General features: G+C 48.7%; 1 protein-coding gene across 2 annotated transcripts; it reads left to right on the top strand.

The window, feature by feature from the left end:
- The first annotated feature begins 505 nt into the window (after nt 1–505).
- Nucleotides 506–21,534, top strand: LOC142375476 (serine/threonine-protein kinase PAK 6-like). Of its 2 annotated transcripts, none has more exons than XM_075459501.1 (10): nt 506–833; nt 5,830–5,894; nt 11,394–11,639; nt 11,720–12,247; nt 15,184–15,558; nt 15,692–15,825; nt 16,452–16,578; nt 16,790–16,915; nt 17,433–17,567; nt 19,977–21,534. In XM_075459501.1, the coding sequence occupies exons 3-10, from the start codon at nt 11,433–11,435 to the stop codon at nt 20,142–20,144; spliced, it is 1,800 nt and encodes a 599-aa protein (XP_075315616.1). In that variant the 5' UTR covers nt 506–833; nt 5,830–5,894; nt 11,394–11,432; the 3' UTR covers nt 20,145–21,534. The 2 variants fall into 2 exon arrangements, with proteins under 2 accessions (XP_075315616.1, XP_075315617.1); XM_075459502.1 differs by lacking the exon at nt 506–833 and adding an exon at nt 4,267–4,542.

The following is a 21,534-nucleotide window of genomic DNA, read 5'->3' as shown; positions in this document are numbered from 1 at the left end:
CCGTCTGTGCACCTTCTTCTTTGTTCTGTTTTTTCTTCTTTTTCTTGTTTCTACTTATATTGTAAATTGAAAATCTTAATAAACATAAAGTAAAAAAAAAACAACAGTGAACTTTTTTCTGCTGTTTAAATGTTTTTATAATTCACGGGTCAGAAATGCCCCATAAGACAATCTTTGTACCCTAGTGGTGTGCAGCCCACATGGAAACATGAACAAAAATAAAGTCTGACTTTTTCTAATGATGGGGTCCCTTTAGGAAAAGTCATAAAAGATAGTTTAAGGTATTTCTTCTGCAGCTAAACATGGTGGTGGCTCACTTTGGACCCGCAGGACAACAGGAGGGTTAAAGAAATTCAATAAGTTTCTTCTTCTTATTTTCCAGGTTAAAGCAGCTGGAGCCGTGGCTGGGATCAGAGGTGGAGTAAAGTGAGTAAAGTGGGGTAAGGTGGGGTAAATGGAGGCATTCTGCCTGTGATGAGTCACGTGCTCGGCAGCCCTCGGGCAGCGCGTGCTGCAGCCTGCAGCTTCGGCTCATCGCTACGTGGAAGCAGGAGCGCGTGCTGCCGCTCCCGGTGACTCTGTTCTGGTTTCAGAGCCTCTGACCCGGGACCGGAATCCGGGAGGAAACCCCTGAAGTCTCCGGTTCTGGTTCTGGTCCGTTTCTGAGTCGTAAAGCCTGAAATGTTCCGTCAGACTAAGCTCCGCCCACCTCCACCTGGAGCCAGGTGAGGCGAAGCCGAGCAGGAGAGGAGCGGGCCGCGAGGGACCGGCTACCTGGGTTTACCTGGGCTCACCTGGGTTTACCTGGGCTCACCTGGGCTCACCTGCATCAGGTAAGTGTTTGTCTGCCGCTCAGTGATGAGTTCTGAAGAGAGTCTGTTTCACAGGAAGAGTTTTTAACCAGAGCCGGGCAACCATTAACATGTTTAATCTGATTAATCATGATTTCCCTGATTAATCACGATTAATCTCATTTGAACGCAGAATCCAAAAATGAATCCAAAAGTAGCGTATAGCTTTTAGCATTTAGCTTTATTTTAAATGTGCTGCCATATGAATGAAAGTGCCATAACATTTGTTGTGCAAACACACTTTTAACATCAGCATCTTTCTGTAGTTTTTATGTAGAAGCCTCGCTCCACTGTCTGTTTCCTTGAATGACTTGCTGCTATCAGTTGTGTGTTTTGCCTTTAAGTGATATTTTAGACTGGAACTACTACGCTGAGAAGACAATTCAACTTGGCAGAGTTTACAGATGACTTTGGTTCTGTCGACTCCGCCGTCTGGAAGAACTTTAAAATGAAAATGGCCGAGTAAAAGTTCCGTACCCTTCTCCATGTTTGGTGGATCCGCCGTTTACTTTCTTTTCCTGTTCCACAGCAGACAGCAGCAGACTTTTACAAAATAAAAGCCTGTGAGCAGCAGACTTTTACAAAATAAAAGCCTGTGAGCAACAGACTTTTACAAAATAAAAGCCTGTGAGCAACAAACTTTTACAAAATAAAAGCCTGTGAGCAACAGACTTTTACAAAATAAAAGCCTGTGAGCAACAAACTTTTACAAAATAAAAGCCTGTGAGCAACAGACTTTTACAGAATAAAAGCCTGTGAGCAACAGACGTTTACAAAATAAAAGCCTGTGAGCAACAGACTTTTACAAAATAAAAGCCTGTGAGCAACAGACTTTTACAGAATAAAAGCCTGTGAGCAACAGACTTTTACAGAATAAAAGCCTGTGAGCAACAAACTTTTACAAAATAAAAGCCTGTGAGCAACAGACTTTTACAAAATAAAAGCTTGTGAGCAACAGACTTTTACTAAATGGTTTTGGGCTAACTTTGGACTGGTTTCAGATGTTGGTTTTGGGCTAACTTTGGACTGGTTTCAGATGTTGGTTTTGGGCTAACTTTGGACTGGTTTCAGATGTTGGTTTTGGGCTAACTTTGGACTGGTTTCAGATGTTGGTTTTGGGCTAACTTTGGAATTGTTTCAGATGTTGGTTTTGGGCTAACTTTGGACTGGTTTCAGATGTTGGTTTTGGGCTAACTTTGGACTGGTTTCAGATGTTGGTTTTGGGCTAACTTTGGACTGGTTTCAGATGTTGGTTTTGGGCTAACTTTGGACTGGTTTCAGATGTTGGTTTTGGGCTAACTTTGGACTGGTTTCAGATGTTGGTTTTGGGCTAACTTTGGACTGGTTTCAGATGTTGGTTTTGGGCTAACTTTGGACTGGTTTCAGATGTTGGTTTTGGGCTAACTTTGGACTGGTTTCAGATGTTGGTTTTGGGCTAACTTTGGACTGGTTTCAGATGTTGGTTTTGGGCTAACTTTGGACTGGTTTCAGATGTTGGTTTTGGGCTAACTTTGGACTGGTTTCAGACGGTGGTTTTGGGCTAACTTTGGACTGGTTTCAGATGTTGGTTTTGGGCTAACTTTGGACTGGTTTCAGATGTTGGTTTTGGGCTAACTTTGGACTGGTTTCAGATGTTGGTTTTGGGCTAACTTTGGACTGGTTTCAGATGTTGGTTTTGGGCTAACTTTGGACTGGTTTCAGACGGTGGTTTTGGGCTAACTTTGGACTGGTTTCAGATGTTGGTTTTGGGCTAACTTTGGACTGGTTTCAGATGTTGGTTTTGGGCTAACTTTGGACTGGTTTCAGATGTTGGTTTTGGGCTAACTTTGGACTGGTTTCAGATGTTGGTTTTGGGCTAACTTTGGACTGGTTTCAGACGGTGGTTTTGGGCTAACTTTGGACTGGTTTCAGACGGTGGTTTTGGGCTAACTTTGGACTGGTTTCAGATGTTGGTTTTGGGCTAACTTTGGACTAGTTTCAGATGTTGGTTTTGGGCTAACTTTGGACTGGTTTCAGATGTTGGTTTTGGGCTAACTTTGGAATTGTTTCAGATGTTGGTTTTGGGCTAACTTTGGAATTGTTTCAGATGTTGGTTTTGGGCTAACTTTGGAATTGTTTCAGATGTTGGTTTTGGGCTAACTTTGGACTGGTTTCAGATGTTGGTTTTGGGCTAACTTTGGACTAGTTTCAGATGTTGGTTTTGGGCTAACTTTGGACTGGTTTCAGATGTTGGTTTTGGGCTAACTTTGGAATTGTTTCAGATGTTGGTTTTGGGCTAACTTTGGAATTGTTTCAGATGTTGGTTTTGGGCTAACTTTGGAATTGTTTCAGATGTTGGTTTTGGGCTAACTTTGGAATTGTTTTAGATGTTGGTTTTGGGCTAACTTTGGAATTGTTTTAGATGTTGGTTTTGGGCTAACATTGGACTGATTTCAGATGTTGGTTTTGGGCTAACTTTGGACTAGTTTCAGACGGTGGTTTTGGGCTAACTTTGGAATTGTTTCAGATGTTGGTTTTGGGCTAACTTTGGACTGGTTTCAGATGGTGGTTTTGGGCTAACTTTGGACTGGTTTCAGATGGTGGTTTTGGGCTAACTTTGGACTGGTTTCAGATGTTGGTTTTGGGCTAACTTTGGACTGGTTTCAGACGGTGGTTTTGGGCTAACTTTGGAATTGTTTCAGATGTTGGTTTTGGGCTAACTTTGGAATTGTTTTAGATGTTGGTTTTGGGCTAACTTTGGAATTGTTTTAGATGTTGGTTTTGGGCTAACTTTGGAATTGTTTCAGATGTTGGTTTTGGGCTAACTTTGGACTGGTTTCAGATGTTGGTTTTGGGCTAACTTTGGACTAGTTTCAGACGGTGGTTTTGGGCTAACTTTGGACTAGTTTCAGATGTTGGTTTTGGGCTAACTTTGGAATTGTTTCAGATGTTGGTTTTGGGCTAACTTTGGACTGGTTTCAGATGTTGGTTTTGGGCTAACTTTGGACTGGTTTCAGATGTTGGTTTTGGGCTAACTTTGGGCTGGTTTCAGATGTTGGTTTTGGGCTAACTTTGGGCTGGTTTCAGATGTTGGTTTTGGGCTAACTATGGACTAGTTTCAGACGGTGGTTTTGGGCTAACTTTGGAATTGTTTTAGATGTTGGTTTTGGGCTAACTTTGGAATTGTTTCAGATGTTGGTTTTGGGCTAACTTTGGAATTGTTTCAGATGTTGGTTTTGGGCTAACTTTGGACTAGTTTCAGACGGTGGTTTTGGGCTAACTTTGGAATTGTTTCAGATGTTGGTTTTGGGCTAACTTTGGAATTGTTTCAGATGTTGGTTTTGGGCTAACTTTGGAATTGTTTCAGATGTTGGTTTTGGGCTAACTTTGGAATTGTTTCAGATGTTGGTTTTGGGCTAACTTTGGAATTGTTTCAGATGTTGGTTTTGGGCTAACTTTGGACTGGTTTCAGATGTTGGTTTTGGGCTAACTTTGGAATTGTTTCAGATGTTAACACTGACGTTCTGACGATCTGACGTTAACACATGGTTGGTGCAGCCACCTGAGGGCGCCGTTTCTGGGCCACCTGAGGGCGCCGTCTCTGGGTCACCTGACTCATTATGGGCTGTGAGTCCGGCTCCTGTCTCGCTGCAGCTTTCAGGCGGAGGCGTCATGGCGGAGCTGTCTGGTCATGTAGTGTTTGACTCCTCAGGTATGTCGGTGAGTCACACCCTGAAAACATGCAGCTGGTCTGCGGCCAACATGCCTGTGGAGCGTCCTCTGGAACCAGCAGGAACCACCGGCTGTTAGCAACGGTTCTGGGGCTTTGGACCAGTTTAAAACTGCTTCTGGCCCAGTTTTACATTAGTTCTATCTGATTTTAGTCCAGTATTTAACTGATTCTGGACTTGTTTGGATGTTTTATGGACGGTTCTGGGGTTTTGGACCAGTTTAAAACTGCTTCTGGCCCAGTTTTACATTAGTTCTACCTGATTTTAGTCCAGTATTTGACTGATTCTGGACTTGTTTAGATGTTTTATGGACGGTTCTGGGGCTTTGGACCAGTTTAAAACTGCTTCTGGCCCAGTTTACATTAGTTCTATCTGATTTTAGTCCAGTATTTGACTGATTCTGGACTTGTTTAGATGTTTTATGGACGGTTCTGGGGCTTTGGACCAGTTTAAAACTGCTTCTGGCCCAGTTTTACATTAGTTCTATCTGATTTTAGTCCAGTATTTAACTGATTCTGGACTTGTTTAGATGTTTTATGGACGGTTCTGGGGCTTTGGACCAGTTTAAAACTGCTTCTGGCCCAGTTTTACATTAGTTCTATCTGATTTTAGTCCAGTATTTAACTGATTCTGGACTTGTTTGGATGTTTTATGGACGGTTCTGGGGTTTTGGACCAGTTTAAAACTGCTTCTGGCCCAGTTTTACATTAGTTCTATCTGATTTTAGTCCAGTATTTAACTGATTCTGGACTTGTTTAGATGTTTTATGGACGGTTCTGGGGCTTTGGACCCTCCCAGCCTGCAGGGGGCCGAGTGGGGAACATAAACTAACCTGAAACCTGACTCTGACAGATGGTGATCACAGTCAGACGTGTCATAATCATTGGTCCTTGTTGTCAGTTTTCCGTCAGCCAATCACACCAGCTGACTTCTACCTGCTGCTCCCTGATTGGCTGAAACATGAACAGCTGGAAAGCAGCTGGAAGGAGTGACAGACCGAACCTGAGACTTCCTGAATCAGTCATGTTTAAAGTCCAGCTGTGACTCCTCCCCCTCCTGTTGCTCCTCCCCCTGTGGCTCCTCCCCCTCCTGTTGCTCCTCTCCCTGTGGCTCCTCCCCCTCCTGTTTACTCAGTGGGAGTGGAGGAGGATGTGCAGCGATCTGATCCGGTCGGTCGGAGGAGGAGGAAGATAAACGAAGATGATGAAGGGTGATGAAGAGGAGGAGGGAGCCGCTCTGAGCTTCATCGTCTCTGTGTTTGGTTTCAGGTGGAAGTGAACTCAGCTGATCTGGACCTGGATTACCTGAGGACGGGAGGTGCTGATCCACACAGGTGAGTGATGTGTTTGGTCCTCGTTTTGAGACCGGCCTTCAGAGAACCAGAACCAGGTGAGCAGGTCACTGTTAACGCTGATCTGAGATGCAGTAAAGCAGACATGAACAGGAAGAACCTCTCAGAAGCTCTCAGAAGCTCTCAGAACCTCTCAGAACCTCTCAGAAGCTCTCAGAAGCTCTCAGAACCTCTCAGAACCTCTCAGAAGCTCTCAGAACCTCTCAGAACCTCTCAGAACCTCTCAGAACCTCTCAGAACCTCTCTCTAAGTGCTTCAGAAAAGATCAAATAAAACAAGGAAAGAAAAATAGAATAAGATCAGAAATAAATCACAACGTCCAGTTAAAGTCAAACTAGTTAAAGTCAAACTAGTTCAATTCAAACTAGTTCAATTCAAACTAGTTAGTCAAACCAGTTCAAGTCAAACCAGTTCAAGTCAAACCGGTTAAAGTTAAACCAGTTGAAGTCAAACCGGTTGCCAGATCTCTGGGCTCAGAGTCCCCTGGTTCTGATCGGGCTGAGAACCAGAACTGGTGGAATATGGGAGGTTCTGGAAGGTTCTGCTGGTAGCTGAGTTCTGGAAGGTTCTGGGCCACCTGTAAGCGGGTCAGAAGTTCTGCTCGGGCAGTAAGAAGAGAATTCAGGACGGGATGAGATCCTTTCCGTCTCTGCTGGGATCCAACCAGCCGGCTGAAACAGGAACTCAGATCCTGGATCAGGAAGTAGGACAGCGGGGGGGTCGTCTGATTGGCTGATGACCTGATCCGATCACTCAGTCGGTTCATCTCCTCGGAGGCTCGTTGTGTAACCAGGGTAACCAGGTCACGTGACCTCGTTAACGAGATGAGCGACTGCCTTTGATCCTGGGAAACACTGACAGCCCTCAGGTCGGCAGGTCGTCACCCATTGCCTCGTCCACATGGCGCTGGGTGTTTGGGTCGGGATGTTTCTCACTGAGGGTCCGACCCGTTGGAGGTTCTGATTCTGATGGTAGACGCACAGGGACCCTGAATAAAGAATCCAACAATAAGTATCAAACAGTTACTACTCATCTACCAGAACCTCCACCAGAACCTCTACCAGTACCCCTACCAGAACCTCTACCAGAACCTCTACCGGTACCCCTACCAGAACCTCTACCAAAACCTCTACCGGTACCCCTACCAGAACCTCTACCGGTACCCCTACCAGAACCTCTACCGGTACCCTTACCAGAACCTCTACCAGAACCCCTACCAGAACCTCTACCAGAACCCCTACCAGAACCCCTACCAGAACCTCTACCAGAACCTCTACCAGAACCTCTACCGGTACCCTTACCAGAACCTCTACCAAAACCCCTACCAGAACCCCTACCAGAACCTCTACCAGAACCCCTACCAGAACCTCTACCAGAACCCCTACCAGAACCTCCACCAGAACCTCCACCAGAACCTCTACCAGAACCTCTACCGGTACCCTTACCAGAACCTCTACCAAAACCCCTACCAGAACCCCTACCAGAACCTCTACCAGAACCCCTACCAGAACCTCTACCAAAACCCCTACCAGAACCCCTACCAGAACCTCTACCAGAACCCCTACCAGTACCCCTACCAGAACCTCTACCGGTACCCCTACCAGAACCTCTACAAGTACCTCTACTGGTACCCCTACCAGAACCTCTACCAGTACCCCTACCAGAACCTCTACAAGTACCTCTACAAGTACCTCTACAAGTACCCCTACCAGAACCCCTACCAGTACCCCTACCAGAACCTCTACCGGTACCCCTACCAGAACCTCTACAAGTACCTCTACTGGTACCCCTACCAGAACCTCTACCAGTACCCCTACCAGAACCTCTACAAGTACCTCTACAAGTACCTCTACAAGTACCCCTACCAGAACCTCTAACAGTACCCCTACCAGAACCTCTACAAGTACCTCTACCAGAACCTCTACAAGCACCTCTACCAGTACCCCTACCAGAACCTCTACAAGTACCTCTACCACAACCTCTACAAGTACCTCTACAAGTACCCCTACCAGAACCTCTACCAGTACCCCTACCAGAACCTCTACAAGTACCTCTACCAGTACCCCTACCAGAACCTCTACCAGTACCCCTACCAGAACCTCTACAAGTACCTCTACCAGAACCTCTACAAGTACCTCTACCAGAACCTCTACAAGTACCCCTACCAGAACCTCTACAAGTACCTCTACCAGTACCCCTACCAGAACCTCTACAAGTACCTCTACCAGAACCTCTACAAGTACCTTTACCAGTACCCCTACCAGAACCTCTACAAGTACCCCTACCAGAACCTCTACCGGAACCTCTACAAGTACCCCTACCAGAACCTCTACCAGTACCCCTACCAGAACCTCTACAAGTACCTCTACCAGTACCCCTACCAGAACCTCTACCAGTACCCCTACCAGAACCTCTACAAGTACCTCTACCAGAACCTCTACAAGTACCTCTACCAGAACCTCTACAAGTACCCCTACCAGAACCTCTACCGGAACCTCTACAAGTACCCCTACCAGAACCTCTACCAGTACCCCTACCAGAACCTCTACAAGTACCTCTACCAGAACCTCTACCAGTACCCCTACCAGAACCTCTACAAGTACCTCTACCAGAACCTCTACAAGTACCTCTACCAGTACCCCTACCAGAACCTCTACAAGTACCCCTACAAGTACCTCTACCAGTACCTCTACCAGAACCCCTACCGGAACCAGAACCCCGGTCAGTTAGTTAAACATCTGTGTTCTGCTGGCGGTTCTGGCGGTTCTGGTTGTTTTGGTCCCCTATTTTTGATCTTTGTGTCTCCCAGTTTGCTTCAGCTTTATTCACACTGAGAGAATCCAGAACAAAGCGTGAGGTTTGGACCCAAAAGGGTTCAAAAAGGGAACCAAAAGTCTTTATTTTTCTCACCAAATCAAAGTTCTGCTCAGCAGGAAACTAAAGAAATGCTCAAAATGAACTAAACCCAAAATCAGAACCAGACTGAAAACCAAGGATGGAGGGACAATAATAGTGACAGGACATCAAAGCTAAGAGAAGCGCAACCAGGAAGTGCTAAAAGAGGAGTAACAGGAAGCTGACTTTCAAAATAAAACAGGAAACTGAACTGAACACAAACTCTAAGAACAAAAACCAGAATAAAACCAGACTGTGGCAGACTTTGTTTACCTCCGTACACCTTTGTTGACCTTCGTACACCTTTGTTTACCTCTGTACACCTTTGTTTACCTCTGTACACCTTTGTTTACCTCCGTACACCTTTGTTTACCTCTGTACACCTTTGTTTACCTTCGTACACCTTTGTTTACCTTCGTACACCTTTGTTTACCTTCGTACACCTTTGTTTACCTTCGTACACCTTTGTTTTTCTTCGTACATCTTTGTTTACCTCTGTACACCTTTGTTTACCTTCGTACACCTTTGTTTACCTTCGTACACCTTTGTTTACCTTCGTACACCTTTGTTTACCTTCGTACACCTTTGTTTTTCTTCGTACATCTTTGTTTACCTCTGTACACCTTTGTTTACCTTCGTACATCTTTGTTTACCTCCGTACACCTTTGTTTACCTCTGTACACCTTTGTTTACCTTCGTACACCTTTGTTTACCTTCGTACACCTTTGTTTACCTCTGTACACCTTTGTTTGCCTTTGTACACCTTTGTTTACCTTCGTACACCTTTGTTTTTCTTCGTACATCTTTGTTTACCTCTGTACACCTTTGTTTACCTTCGTACATATTTGTTTACCTCTGTACACCTTTGTTGACCTTCGTACACCTTTGTTTTTCTTCGTACATCTTTGTTTACCTCTGTACACCTTTGTTTACCTTCGTACATATTTGTTTACCTCTGTACACCTTTGTTGACCTTTGTACACCTTTGTTGACCTTCGTACACCTTTGTTTTTCTTCGTACATCTTTGTTTACCTCCGTACACCTTTGTTGACCTTCGTGCACCTTTGTTGACCTTCGTACACCTTCGTTGACCTTTGTACACCTTTGTTGACCTCCGTACACCTTTGTTGACCTTCGTACACCTTTGTTGACCTTCGTACACCTTTGTTTACCTCCGTACACCTTCGTTTACCTTTGTACACCTTTGTTTACCTTCGTACACCTTTGTTTACCTTCGTTCATCTTTGTTTACCTTCGTACACCTTTGTTTACCTTCGTACACCTTTGTTTTTCTTCGTTCATCTTTGTTTACCTCTGTACACCTTTGTTTACCTCCGTACATATTTGTTTACCTCTGTACACCTTTGTTGACCTTCGTACACCTTTGTTTTTCTTCGTACATCTTTGTTTACCTCTGTACACCTTTGTTTACCTTCGTACATCTTTGTTTACCTCTGTACACCTTTGTTGACCTTCGTACACCTTTGTTTTTCTTCGTATACCTTTGTTTACCTTCGTACACCTTTGTTTTTCTTCGTACACCTTTGTTGACCTTCGTACACCTTTGTTGACCTTCGTACACCTTTGTTTACCTCCGTACACCTTCGTTTACCTTTGTACACCTTTGTTTACCTCTGTAAATCTTTGTTTTCCTTCATACACCTTTGTTTTTCTTCGTACATCTTTGTTTACCTCTGTACACCTTTGTTTACCTTCGTACACATTTTTTTACCTCTGTACACCTTTGTTTACCTTCTTACAGCTTTGTTTTTCTTCGTACATCTTTGTTTACCTCCGTACACCTTTGTTTTTCTTCGTACATCTTTGTTTACCTCTGTACACCTTTGTTTTTCTTCGTATACCTTTGTTTACCTTCGTACACCTTTGTTTTTCTTCGTACACCTTTGTTTTTCTTCGTACACCTTTGTTTACCTTTGTAGACCTTTGTTTTTCTTCGTACATCTTTGTTTACCTTCGTACACTTTTGTTTACCTCCATACACCTTTGTTTACCTCCGTACACCTTTGTTTTTCTTCGTACATCTTTGTTTACCTCTGTACACCTTTGTTTACCTCCGTACATCTTTGTTTACCTTCATACACCTTTGAACACCTTTGTTTATCTTTGTTTACCTTCGTACATCTTTGTTTTCCTTTATTTACCTTTCTACACCTTTGTTTACCTTTCTACACCTGGAGAACCTGTGTAAGGGTATCTGCAGTGGGAGGTCGAAGTGCTAACCCCAAAGACAAAGTTTCTGTAAATCCTTTTGTACTGAAACAGTTTCAAAGGATTTGAATAAAACAAAAAGTCTGTGAACTATTAAAGAAAAAAGAAAGGTGTGAATGTTATGTTTGGGTTGGAGGAGGAAACTAAACAGGATCAGTGTCACACAGGTGAGCTCTAACCTGGGCTGTTTGGTGGGTTTTTGTCTGACAGGAGGAGGTCATGTGACTTCTCAGGTGACTCAGCTCTGCAGGAAGAGGAGCTGGGACTCTCCCTGTGTTTTCATCATGTCTGAAAAACAGCGTCGGTCTTGCTGCTCTTTGGCCGCTCAGCTTTCTGCTTCCCCTTGTTTCCCTCAGGTCTCCTCACCTGACTTCCGCCGCCGTGTTGCCGTGGCGATGTTCCGCCGCAGGAAGAAGAAGCACCGGCTGGAGATCTCTGCGCCGAGTGACTTCCAGCACCGCGTCCACACCTCGTTCGACGTCAGCACCGGGCGCTACGTGGGCCTGCCGTCGCAGTGGCAGAGCGTCATCGACACGCTGAGGAGGCCACGCCCCCTGGTGGACCCTTCCAGGATCACCGACTTTCAACTCAAACCCCAGAAGGTCAGAGGTCAAATTTTAATCCCGTTTTATTGTTTGTTTCCTGAGGACTCTGATCACATGACCGGTCTTTGTGTCTTTAGACCATCGTCCGCGGCAGCTTCGTCGGTCATGGCGACTACATCAGTCACGTGATCTCCGAGATGAGTCGTCTGTCCGTCAGCGGCTCCAACTCTCTGCGCCGCACCAGCCTGTCGGCACGGAAACGGGCCCAGTCCATGGGTCGTCTGGGAGAGCTGCCGGAGGAGTCGTATGAGTACCAGGAGGCCGGGCGCCGCGGCAACAGCGTGAAGGGCGGCGGCGGCTCCACCTACTGGCAGGACCGGATCCGACAGGTGCGCAGCGAGAGCGGCAGCCCCAAACTGACCGGAGCGCTGCTCAGAGCCAAGTCCAGCTGCCAGGTGAGCACTGAGGCCATGCCCCTCACACCTGAGGCCACGCCCCTCACACCTGCCACAGGTGAACAGTGTGCCCGCAGTGAGGGGGCGGAGCTAAGGCACAGGCCGACGTCCTGTCACCTGAGACTGAGACCAGGTGGGCCTCACCTGCCTGACCTGCTTTCATCCTCCAGAGAGACTCCCAGAAGGCCGCACTCCTCCTACGACGTCCAGGTAAGATTAAAGGTTAAGTTCCACGCTCTGATGAATGACTCCGATCAGATTATCTGACTCCGCCCACACCTGCTACACCTGCCACACCTGTTACACCTACACATGCCACACCTACACATGCCACACATGCTACACCTGCCACACCCACACCTGCCACACATGCTACACCTGCCACACCTACACCTGCCACACCTGTTCCTGTTACACATGCCACACCTGTTCCTGTTACACATGCCACACATGCTACACCTGTTACACCCACACATGCCACACCTGCTACACATACCACACCTACACCTGCCACACCTACACATCCCACACATGCTACACCTGCCACACCTACACCTGCCACACCCACACATGCTACACCTGCCACACCTACACCTGCCACACCTACACATCCCACACATGCTACACCTGCCACACCTACACCTGCCACACCCACACATGCTACACCTGCCACACCTACACCTCCCACACCTGTTACACCTACACATGCCACACCTGCCACACCTACACCTGCCACACCTACACCTGCTACACCTGCCAAACCTACACCTGCCACACCTACACAACTGCCACACCTGTTACACCTGCCACACCTGTTACACCTACACATGCCACACCTGCCACACCTACACCTGCCACACCTACACATGCTACACCTGCCACACCTACACCTGCTACACGTGCCAAACCTACACCTGCCACACCTACACAACTGCCACACCTGTTACACCTACACATGCCACGCATGCCACAACTGCCACACCTGTTACACCTGCCACACCTGCCACACCTACACCTGCCACACCTGCCGCACCTACAACACCTACACATGCCACACATGCTACACCTGCCACACCTACACCTGCCACACCTGTTACACCTACACATGCCACACATGACACACATGCTACACCTGCTACACCTGCCAAACCTACACCTGCCACACATGCTACATCTGCCGCACCTACACATGCCACACATGCTACACCTGCCACACCTGGCACACCTACACCTGCCACACCTGCCACACCTGCTACACCTGCCACACCTACACCTGCCACACCTGTTACACCTACACATGCCACACCTGCCACACCTACACATGCCACACATGCTACACTTGCCACACCTGCCACACCTACACATGCCACACATGCTACACCTGCCACACCTACCACAACTACAACTGCTACACCTGTTACACCTCCCACACCTGCTACACCTACACATGCCACACCTGCCACACCTGTCACACCTGCCACAGCTACACATTCTACACCACCTACACCTACACATGCCACAACTACCACAGCTACACATTCTACACCTGCCACACCTGTTACGCAACACATGCTACACCTGCCACACCTACACATGCCACACATGCTACACCTGCCACACCTACACCTGCCACACCTGTTACACCTACACATGCCACAACTGACACACATGCTACACCTGCCAAACCTACACCTGCCACACCTACACATGCCACACATGCTACACCTGCCACACCTACACATGCCACACCTGCCACACCTGCCACACCTGGCACACCTACACCTGCCACACCTGCTACACCTGCCACACCTACACCTGCCACACCTGTTACACCTACACATGCCACACCTGCCACACCTACACATGCCACACATGCTACACTTGCCACACCTGCCACACCTACACATGCCACACATGCTACACCTGCCACACCTACCACAACTACAACTGCTACACCTGTTACACCTCCCACACCGGCTACACCTACACATGCCACACCTGCCACACCTGTCACACCTGCCACAGCTACACATTCTACACCACCTACACCTACACATGCCACAACTACCACAGCTACACATTCTACACCTGCCACACCTGTTACGCCACACATGCTACACCTGCCACACCTACACATGCCACACATGCTACACCTGCCACACCTACACCTGCCACACCTGCCACACCTACACCTGCTACACCTACACATGCCACACATGCTACACTTGCCACACCTGCCACACCTACACATGCCACACATGCTACACCTGCCACACCTACCACAACTACAACTGCTACACCTGTTACACCTCCCACACCTGCTACACCTACACATGCCACACCTGCCACAGCTACACATTCTACACCACCTACACCTGCCACACCTACACATGCCACAACTACCACAGCTACACATTCTACACCTGCAACACCTGTTACGCCACACATGCTACACCTGCCACACCTACACATGCCACACATGCTACACCTGCCACACCTACACCTGCCACACCTACACCTCTTAGACCTACACATGCCACACATACTACACCTGCCACACCTACATATGCCACACATGCTACACCTGCCACACCTACACATGCCACACATGCTACACCTGGCACACCTTCACATGCCACACCTGCCACACATTCTACACCTCCCACACCTGCTACACCTACACATGCCACACCTGCCACAGCTACACATTCTACACCACCTACACCTGCTACACCTACACATGCCACACATGCTACACCTGGCACACCTTCACATGCCACACCTGCCACACATTCTACACCTCCCACACCTGCTACACCTACACATGCCACACCTGCCACAGCTACACATTCTACACCACCTACACCTGCCACACCTACACATGCCACAACTACCACAGCTACACATTCTACACCACCTACACCTGCCACACCTACACATGCCACACCTGCCACACCTACACATGCCACACCTGCCACACCTACACATGCCACAACTGCCACACCTACACATGCCATACATGCTACACCTGCCACACCTGCCACACACCTCTTGCACCTGCCACGCATGCTGCACCTGCCACACCTGTTACACCTGGCACACCTGATACACGTGGCAGCTTCCTCATCTGTGCTCCTCCTCCTCAGCTGGCCTCCCGCTCCCTGCTGCCCCCCCCTGACACCACCAGCACCCCCACCCTCACAGGGCGGAGCTTACCTCAGCACCCACTCCACCCGAGTCTTTCCAATGGCCGCCCCTCCCCCGCCGGTTCCCCAGGCCCCGCCCCTCAGACCAGGCCTGAGGCAGCTCCTCAGAAGGTGACCCATGAGCAGTTCAAGGCGGCGCTGCAGATGGTGGTGGACCCGGGCGACCCCAGAGTGACTCTGGAGAACTTTGTGAAAATCGGTGAGGGGTCCACGGGGGTGGTCTGCATCGCCCGAGAGCGGCAGAGCGGGCGCCAGGTGGCGGTGAAGATGATGGACCTGAGGAAGCAGCAGCGCAGGGAGCTGCTCTTTAATGAGGTGAGGGGGGGCATAGAGAGGGGGACAGAGAGAGGGGGCGGGGTAGAGAGAGGGTGGGGCATAGAGAGGGGCGGGGCTTGTGGACCTACCGGAACCGAACCTCAGACCAAACTGCTCTACTCGTTTGTCTCAGGTGGTGATCATGAGGGACTACAGGCACCCGAACGTGGTGGAGATGTTCCGCAGCGCTCTGGTGGAGGAGGAGCTGTGGGTCATCATGGAGTACCTGCAGGGCGGCGCTCTCACCCACATCATCAGCGAGGCCAGGTTAGCTCATTTAAGTCAAATCAATACCTTCAGATAATTAAAATGTTTGGCTGTTAGCTCACTCAGCTAACAGGAAGTGTTTGGCCGTTAGCTCACTCAGCTAACAGGAAGTGTTTGGCCGTTAGCTCATGCAGCTAACAGGAAGTGTTTGGCCGTTAGCTCACTCAGCTAACAGGAAGAGTTTGGCCGTTAGCTCACTCAGCTAACAGGAAGTGTTTGGCCGTTAGCTCACTCAGCTAACAGGAAGTGTTTGGCCGTTAGCTCATGCAGCTAACAGGAAGTGTTTGGCCGTTAGCTCACTCAGCTAACAGGAAGAGTTTGGCCGTTAGCTCACTCAGCTAACAGGAAGTGTTTGGCCGTTAGCTCACTCAGCTAACAGGAAGTGTTTGGCCGTTAGCTCATGCAGCTAACAGGAAGTGTTTGGCCGTTAGCTCACTCAGCTAACAGGAAGTGTTTGGCCGTTAGCTCACGCAGCTAACACGAAGTGTGTGGCCGTTAGCTCATGCAGCTAACAGGAAGTGTTTGGCTGTTTCAGCTGGTACTGATAAACACTATTTCTCATTAAAATGGTACTTTCACTTTACTTTGGCTCTATTTTACAGTCTGATACACTTTGTGATCCTCAGGTTGGACGAGGAGCAGATAGCAACGGTGTGCGAAGGCGTCCTGCAGGCGCTGTCCTACCTCCACTCTCAGGGCGTCATCCACCGGGACATCAAGAGCGACTCCATCCTGCTCACACTGGATGGCAGGGTAACATCCCTGTTCTTCTGTCCTTATGAGGACATCAGCATAATGCTGTTACATTACTCTAAGGATTAAACCTTAAACTCTTCATTTAATTAGTTTACGACAGTGAATTAGAGTCAGAGTGCAGAAATAACCGCATGGCTGTCTAACATGCTGCTAAGAATAAATGAATAAAACAGTTTATTCCCTCTGTGTCTCCATCTTCTTGCTGCAGATTAAGCTGTCAGACTTTGGCTTCTGCGCTCAGATCAGTAAAGACGTCCCAAAGAGGAAGTCTCTGGTGGGGACTCCGTACTGGATGGCTCCTGAGGTCATCTCCAAAATACCGTACGGCACCGAGGTGAGATCCAGATTTACAGAATGATAAAACCGGCAGCCTGGGTCACATATGAGAAAGGATCATTCCCCGGCTGGGTCCATCACTGCTGATGAGAAAGCATTGTTTGCTAGCATCTGCTGCTAGCTTACAGCTACATGCTAAACTATTTCCCTCTGTGACCAACAGTGGAACTATCTGTATCTGTATGTAGAGCTGGAGGGTTGTTGGTGAAATGATGATAATAGGTGTGAGCCATGTGGGGAGAATGTTAAAACAGGGCTGAGACAGAGAGCACCTGAGCTTAAACCAACAGGTACTTTGACCAAAGTCTATCTCAAACATCTCAGTAAGAGCTCAGAAAGAAAATGCAGAATATGTCGCCTTTGAAATAATTTAAGTTTAAGTTTAACTCCAGATGCCCGAGGACACGATGAGCCGGGGAAGCATGCAGGATTTAACATAACTCCACATATAACGTCACAGAGCCCAAGGAAGACGTTAGTGGAACAGCGTCTCTAACGGCGTCCTGTGTTCCCAGGTGGACGTCTGGTCTCTGGGCATCATGGTGGTGGAGATGGTGGACGGAGAGCCGCCGTATTTCAGCGACACACCCATCATCGCCATGAAGAAGCTGAGAGACGAGGCAGCACCGAGCATCAAGAACATCCAACGGGTCAGAAGAATATCTCACACTCACTCACTCACACACACACTCGGGAGTCGGGAGTCGGGTTTCGGAAATCGGGTTTCGGATTTCGGATGTCGGGTTTCGGATATCGGGTTTCGGATATCGGGTTTCGGATATCGGGTTTCGGAAGTTGGGTTTCGGATATCGGAAGTCGGGTTTCGGAAGTCGGGTTTCAGATATCGGAAGTCGGGTTTCGAAAGTCGAGTTTCAGAAGTCGGGTTTCGGAAGTCGGGTTTCGGAAGTCGGGTTTCGGATATCGGGAGTCGGGTGTCGGAAGTCGGGTTTCGGAAGTCGGGTTTCGGATATCAGGAGTTGGGTTTCGGAAGTCGGGTTTCGGATATCGGGAGTCGGGTTTCGGAAGTCGGGTTTCGGATATCGGGAGTTGGGTTTCGGAAGTCGGGTTTCGGAAGTCAGGTTTCGCGAGTCAGGTTTCGGAAGTCGGATTTCAAATATCGGAAGTCGGGTTTCGGATATCGGAAGTCGGGTTTCGGGTTTTGGAAGTCGGGTTTCGGATATCGGGTTTCGGATATCGGGTTTCGGAAGTTGGGTTTCGGAAGTTGGGTTTCGGAATATCGGGTTTCGGAAGTCGAGTTTCGGATATCGGGTTTCGGAAGTTGGGTTTCGGATATCGGGTTTCGGATATCGGGTTTCGGATATCAGGTTTCGGAAGTCGAGTTTCGGATATCGGGTTTCGGATATCGGGTTTCGTAAGTTGGGTTTCGGATATCGGGTTTCGGAAGTCGAGTTTCGGATATCGGGTTTCGGAAGTCGAGTTTCGGATATCGGGTTTCGGAAGTCGAGTTTCGGATATCGGGTTTCGGAAGTTGGGTTTCGGATATCGGGTTTCGGAAGTCGAGTTTCGGATATCGGGTTTCGGAAGTTGGGTTTCGGAATATCGGGTTTCGGAAGTCGAGTTTCGGATATCGGGTTTCGGAAGTTGGGTTTCGGATATCGGGTTTCGGATATCGGGTTTCGGATATCAGGTTTCGGAAGTCGAGTTTCGGATATCGGGTTTCGGATATCGGGTTTCGTAAGTTGGGTTTCGGATATCGGGTTTCGGAAGTCGAGTTTCGGATATCGGGTTTCGGAAGTCGAGTTTCGGATATCGGGTTTCGGAAGTCGAGTTTCGGATATCGGGTTTCGGAAGTCGAGTTTCGGATATCGGGTTTCGGAAGTTGGGTTTCGGATATCGGGTTTCGGAAGTCGAGTTTCGGATATCGGGTTTCGGAAGTTGGGTTTCGGATATCGGGTTTCGGATATCGGGTTTCGGAAGTTGGGTTTTGGATATTGGAAGACGGGTTTCGGAAGTCGGGTTTCGGAAGTCGGGTTTTGGATATTGGAAGACGGGTTTCGGAAGTCGGGTTTCGGAAGACGGGTTTCGGAAGTCGGGTTTCGGAAGTCGGGTTTCGGAAGTCGGGTTTCGGAAGTCGGATGTCGGGTTTCGGATATTGGGTTTCGGGTTTCGGATATCGGGTTTCGGATATCGGGAGTCGGGTGTCGGAAGTCGGGTTTCGGATATCGGGAGTCGGGTTTCGGAAGTCGGGTTTCGGATATCAGGAGTTGGGTTTCGGAAGTCGGGTTTCGGAAGTCGGATTTCAAATATCGGAAGTCGGATTTCGGAAGTCGGGTTTCGGATATCGGAAGTCGGGTTTCGGGTTTCGGAAGTCGGATTTCGGGTTTCGGATTTCGGAAGTCGGGTTTCGGAAGTCGGGTTTCGGATATCGTAAATCGGGTTTCGGATTTCGGATTTCGGATATCGGGAGTCGGGTTTCGGAAGTCGGTTTTCGGGTTTCGGAAGTCGGGTTTCGGAAGTCAGGTTTCGGATATCGGGTTTCGGATATCGGGTTTCGGATGTCGGGTTTCGGATGTCGGGTTTCGGAAGTCGGGTTTCGGATATCGGGAGTCGGGTTTCGGGAGTCGGTTTTCGGGTTACGGAAGTCGGGTTTCGGAAGTCGGGTTTCGGATATCGGGAGTCGGGTTTCGGAAGTCGGGTTTTGGATATCGGGAGTCGGGTTTTGGAAGTCGGGTTTTGGATATCGGGAGTCGGGTTTCGGAAGTCGGGTTTCGGAAGTCGGGTTTCGGATATCGGGAGTCGGGTTTCAGAAGTCGGATATCGGGAGTCGGGTTTCAGAAGTCGGATATTGGGAGTTGGGTTTCGGGAGTCAGGACTCAGGTTTCGGGAGTCGGATTTCGGGAGTCGGGTTTCGGATATCGGGTGTCGGGTTTCGGGTTTTCTGCCCGCTGGCTGTTTAGTCTGCACAGATGTCCGAGGTTGCTTCATTTATGGAGCTGATGATGAATATCTGATGATGCGTCTGAATCGCCAGCAGGTGGCATTGGGAGGTTCTGAGTGTTCCCTGCAGGTTCTGATGATGTCCCTGTGTCTGTGCTCAGGTGTCCCCGGTGTTGAAGGGCTTCCTGGATGCCATGCTGACCTGTGACACTGAGCGGCGCAGCAGCGCCACCGACCTGCTGGAGCACCCGTTCCTGCTGCAGGCCGGCCCGCCGCGCTGCCTGGTGCCGCTGGTTGAGCATCACCGCAAACACATGTCGCTCTGCTGAACGCCTCACCTAGGATCATACCCGAGTTTACAGCTGGGACTCACCTAGGATACTACCCAAGTTTACAGCTGGGACTCACCTAGGATCATACCCAAGTTTACAGCTGGGACTCACCTAGGATCATACCCGAGTTTACAGCTGGGACTCACCTAGGATCCTACCCGAGTTTACAGCTGGGACTCACCTAGGATCATACCCCAGTTTACAGCAGGGACTCACCTAGGATCATACCCGAGTTTACAGCTGGGACTCACCTAGGATCCTACCCGAGTTTACAGCTGGGACTCACCTAGGATCCTACCCGAGTTTACAGCTGGGACTCACCTAGGATCATACCCGAGTTTACAGCTGGGACTCACCTAGGATCCTACCCGAGTTTACAGCTGGGACTCACCTAGGATCCTACCCGAGTTTACAGCTGGGACTCACCTAGGATCATACCCCAGTTTACAGCTGGGACTCACCTAGGATCCTACCCGAGTTTACAGCTGGGACTCACCTAGGATCATACCCCAGTTTACAGCTGGGACTCACCTAGGATCCTACCCGAGTTTACAGCTGGGACTCACCTAGGATCCTACCCGAGTTTACAGCTGGGACTCACCTAGGATCCTACCCGAGTTTACAGCTGGGACTCACCTAGGATCCTACCCGAGTTTACAGCTGGGACTCACCTAGGATCCTACCCGAGTTTACAGCTGGGACTCACCTAGGATCATACCCGAGTTTACAGCTGGGACTCACCTAGGATCATACCCCAGTTTACAGCTGGGACTCACCTAGGATCATACCCCAGTTTACAGCTGGGACTCACCTAGGATCATACCCCAGTTTACAGCTGGGACTCACCTAGGATCATACCCCAGTTTACAGCTGGGACTCACCTAGGATCATACCCCAGTTTACAGCTGGGACTCACCTAGGATCATACCCCAGTTTACAGCTGGGACTCACCTAGGATCATACCCGAGTTTACAGCTGGGACTCACCTAGGATCATACCCGAGTTTACATCAGGGACTCACCCCTGAGTTCAGGATTCAGATCAGTCCTCTGCTCTGTTCTGATTGGCTGTAGGAAGCCCCTCCCACCAGCAGGTGAACTTTGACCTGGACCCGTGTTTACCTGCCAGCTGCTCCGACAGACTCTGGTTCTGGTTTATGGGAGCTGGGTTAACCCGAACCCAACAGGTGGAAACGCAGCCCGCAGACTCAGGTGAAGCATCAAAGACTAAAGTTCTCACATTTTCTTTATTGATCTGATCAGAAGTATTGATCATTTCCTCCTGAATCGATGTTGAAACCAACAGATGTTTCATTTTGAAAAACATTTTGATCTGTTTTAGCTTTTCTTGTTTTTTAAATGCAGAATAAATAACAATCTATTTAAAA

Source organism: Odontesthes bonariensis, chromosome 24 (assembly GCF_027942865.1).
Source record: "Odontesthes bonariensis isolate fOdoBon6 chromosome 24, fOdoBon6.hap1, whole genome shotgun sequence".
Classification (NCBI taxonomy): Eukaryota; Metazoa; Chordata; class Actinopteri; order Atheriniformes; family Atherinopsidae; genus Odontesthes; species Odontesthes bonariensis.
The sequence above is the reverse complement of the archived record's forward strand: the minus strand, read 5'-3'. Positions and strand labels throughout refer to the sequence as shown.

What these genes read in the sequence shown, in the direction of transcription:
- LOC142375476 (XM_075459501.1), top strand. Translation starts at nt 11,433, where the DNA reads ATGTTCCGCCGCAGGAAGAAGAAGCACCGGCTGGAGATCTCTGCGCCG. An exon ending in TTCAACTCAAACCCCAGAAG is followed by an intron (nt 11,640 to 11,719) that starts GTCAGAGGTCAA and finishes TTGTGTCTTTAG; the next exon opens with ACCATCGTCCGCGGCAGCTT. An exon ending in ACTCCTCCTACGACGTCCAG is followed by an intron (nt 12,248 to 15,183) that starts GTAAGATTAAAG and finishes CCTCCTCCTCAG; the next exon opens with CTGGCCTCCCGCTCCCTGCT.